Source organism: Triticum aestivum, chromosome 3D (assembly GCF_018294505.1).
Source record: "Triticum aestivum cultivar Chinese Spring chromosome 3D, IWGSC CS RefSeq v2.1, whole genome shotgun sequence".
In the NCBI taxonomy this organism is placed as follows: Eukaryota; Viridiplantae; Streptophyta; class Magnoliopsida; order Poales; family Poaceae; genus Triticum; species Triticum aestivum.
The window spans coordinates 571,512,564-571,515,968 of record NC_057802.1 but is presented as its reverse complement, the minus strand read 5'-3'; the positions used below and the strand labels follow the sequence as shown (position 1 = coordinate 571,515,968).

Here is a 3,405-nt window from a genome sequence, read left to right as displayed (position 1 = left end):
CAGATCAGAAGTATAGTCGTGTAAAAAAGAACAAGGAACAGATCAGAACTGTAGTCTGTATTATCAAACATGCATAGGCACAAAATTTCTCTATCCAATATAAGGCTATAATAATGTTTATCTTCATTTGGGAATCTGAACCTAATATTTGACAGTCTGAATTTTGACACCACATGGGCTGATTGTTCAGGCTTTGGATGAGTACTTGCTTGCCAGTTCTTCTAGCTACCCAACTGAATCCTTTTAGAGTGGCTCCACACGGATACTGTCTTCAATTCTAGCAGCCACCACTGGGACTGTGTGTGTTATATACTCCACTGTTAAATGTTTGACCAGGTTCCTTGAGAGCTAAGACACACCACGTTTTGATGATAAGCATTTGTCTCCTTTGGTCTCATTATTGGTATGCTGGACTATATATATAACCTGTAGGTTGTGCAGGTCTGCTCAATGGGTGGGCTCCAGGAGGATGTTCAAGCTGGTGTGATGCAAATGCAACAAGCGGTTTGCAAGCGGGAGGATGCCTCGAGGTAATGTTCGGCTTAATTTGTTTGCTTGTCTCTGTTCTGTAATTAGCTTTGGTGGTGTAAAACATATGAGGTTTCCCTCTAAATGTTGCTACCTTTTCCGGTACTTCTTCTGCATATGTGATTCTCCAAGTATCTGGTTGCGTTTTCCTTTTATCTGGCTGCGCAGTTAAGTATTATATTGATGTTTTGAAGAGATATACGGCCCATCCTTCTGTTTATATAGTAATTTTGTGAGAATATCAGGAGACGTGTAAGTCTTGTGATGATATTTTCCTACTCCCTCTGTTCACTTTTATAAGACATAAGACATTTCAGACAATGTACAAAACAGCCCATTTTGAGTTGTCTAAAATGACATACAAAAAATGACTTACAAAAGTGAACGGAGGGAGTATTTATTTTCCTTCCGGCCGGTGCATTATTGCCCATTACTGTTTGGATGCTTGGCGTTATATGCATTAGCTGTGCATCTGTTTCCAATCAGAATGTTGTCCTTTCAGTCTTCCCTTTACTCGACACACTCAACTGCAGCCACAGTAAATTACAGTCCTTTGAACTGCAGCCACACCGTATATTATTGTCCTTTCAGCCTTCCCATTGGCTTGCCCACTAATCAATCATTCAGAGACATTGCCAGCACTACTTAGCCATTTATCTTTTCCTTTACCATCTATCTGGTTCCTGCAGATTCAAGATCTGGAGTTTTGCTCTGCTCCAAGCAAAGCCATGGCCTCCGAACAGATGGTGCATATGAGTCAAGGACAAGGGGAAACTAGCTATGCTCGCAACTCCAGTTTTCAGGTATCTTCAACACTCTAGATTAATTTGCCAATGTTGTTCCTACGACCTTTTGTTCGTCACTCAGCTTGCAAAACTGCACTTGTTCACAATGTAGCTTATATTACCGAGATTTAGAAGAACTAGAGGCATTGATTAGCAACTATTAAGCCACAAGGTTAGTCCAGATTTTCTGAAGGGCTACAACTCAATTGCAGAAGGCTGAGCAGAACAGGATGAAGTCCCTCATAGAAGCGGTCATCGCGGACTTATGCGGCAGCAGCAGTACCTTCTTGCCTGGAAAGATGGTGATCGCAGACTTGGGATGCTCCTCTGGCCCAAATGCGCTAGCACTGGTATCAACTGCCATCAATGCCATCCATAGCCAATGCCTTCACTTACAGCAGCCACCACCGGAAGTATGCGTGCTACTCAACGACCTGCCTGACAATGACTTCAACACGGTGGTGAAGAGCTTGGTCACGCTCCGTCAAAGCAAGAATCCTGTTGTCCTGACGAGTGTCGTACCAGGGTCGTTTTACGAGCGGCTCTTTATTAGTGACTCCTTGCATCTTGTATGCGCGTCCAACAGCTTGCAATGGCTGTCAAAGGTAAGAGCTCAACGAATTTATCCAACTGGGTTAGTTGTGGGTTTTCAAAGTACTTACCTTTACAGGCTCCTGAAGATCTAACCAGAAGCCGCATCCCAGCGTTCGACACTGATGAACATGTTAGGCGTGAAAGGTTCCCATTGGTGCGTGAAGCTTATGCACATCAGTTCAGGAAAGACTTCACACTTTTCCTGGAGCTGAGAGCCAAAGAATTGGTCTCAGGAGGCCGAATGGTTATTTCCCTAGTAGGGACGCGTTCTGATGTAATTGCCTCCAAATTCTTTCTTTTCCCAGGAATTGTAGCTCAGATTCTAAGTGCCATGGTCGCTGAGGTACATTTATTCACCTTGTTTTTAGCATAACAATGTATCTACTTCAATCAAGCATGCGGCTATTTCACCTACCAATCATATGGTATGACTGACAGGGTGCGATCGACAAAGCAAAGTTTGATTCTTTCTATGTGCCGGTGCATGGACCTTCCGGCGAAGAGGTGAGGGAAATCATTGAAGAAGAGGGCTCCTTTTCCATCAGGGAGATGCGGGCGCACGACCCTACAACCGAAATGAACACTGCTCTGAGCACCCCAAGGAAGTTCGTGAATAATCTGAGAGCCTTATTCGAGCCGATAATAGTCCAGCATTTTGGAGACATTATGGATGAATTTGTGAGGACTGCGGAGCTGCACTGGAGCCTGGATCCGGATGGGAGCTTGCAAGAGGAGCGGACCAGAACCTCTCGAGCTATGCTGGTTGTATCCCTCGCAAAGGCATGATGATGAGGTAAAGGTACCTGAAGATGACATGCACCACATTTGATGAGATCGTACTATTGTTTACATTGAGGCAACAATGTGTGGCCACTTAATTGTGTGAACTACGTCCTGTAGTAGTTGTGTGCCGCGAAGGTATTTATGGATGCACCAAATGAACTACCATCCAAGATATAAATAAGCAAAATGTTGCTTCCTCTGTAATATTGTGATGTATGGTGTGCACAAATTCAGCTTGGCATTTATGTCATGTGTATGTTTTAGCAAGATCTGCAGTGAGAGTGAAGCAGACGGAAAATCAAAATAATAATTGGCACTACTAGCACCACTCACTGTATGATCCATAACAGTTGTGAAATTCCAACCTTCTCTACTTTTTTGTCCCTGTTCCTTGATGAGCTTGATGATGCGAGCATATGAGGTTTATCTGCTACTTTTGAGATCTTGCTTCTGCTAGGCATACGCCTGATATTGTGCCTTAGCGTTGTTTGGTTTTGTAATGCCATTGCGATCACCGGGAGGTGAGTCAAGGGTAGTTTTTTGCTTCATGTTTTCAAGTGAAGATGTCAACTGGTGGAAGTTGCTAATATGATTCCAAAGTTACGATAAAAATACCAGAAGAGTGCTGCTAACGTATACTGTAGCATCATACGAGTGATGGGTCACGCAGGTTAAGCTTGACATCGCTGGTGGCTTTGTCCTTTTTTTTTTTTTG

The 3,405-nt window shown here is 43.5% G+C and overlaps 1 protein-coding gene across 1 annotated transcript; it reads left to right on the top strand.

The window, feature by feature from the left end:
• Positions 1–465: 465 nt before the first annotated feature.
• LOC123080579 (inactive anthranilate O-methyltransferase 1) lies at positions 466–3,018 on the top strand. Its single transcript, XM_044503508.1, has 5 exons — positions 466–530; positions 1,218–1,331; positions 1,526–1,918; positions 1,984–2,250; positions 2,346–3,018. Exons 2-5 carry the CDS (start codon positions 1,257–1,259, stop codon positions 2,691–2,693), a joined length of 1,083 nt encoding a protein of 360 aa, XP_044359443.1. The 5' UTR covers positions 466–530; positions 1,218–1,256; the 3' UTR covers positions 2,694–3,018.
• The last annotated feature ends 387 nt before the right edge of the window (positions 3,019–3,405 follow it).

Excerpts from the sequence above, each read along its gene's own strand:
- LOC123080579 (XM_044503508.1), top strand. The coding sequence starts at position 1,257 with ATGGCCTCCGAACAGATGGTGCATATGAGTCAAGGACAAGGGGAAACT. Across the intron at positions 1,919-1,983 it reads GCTTGCAATGGCTGTCAAAG|GCTCCTGAAGATCTAACCAG; the intron begins GTAAGAGCTCAA and ends TTACCTTTACAG. Across the intron at positions 2,251-2,345 it reads TAAGTGCCATGGTCGCTGAG|GGTGCGATCGACAAAGCAAA; the intron begins GTACATTTATTC and ends TATGACTGACAG.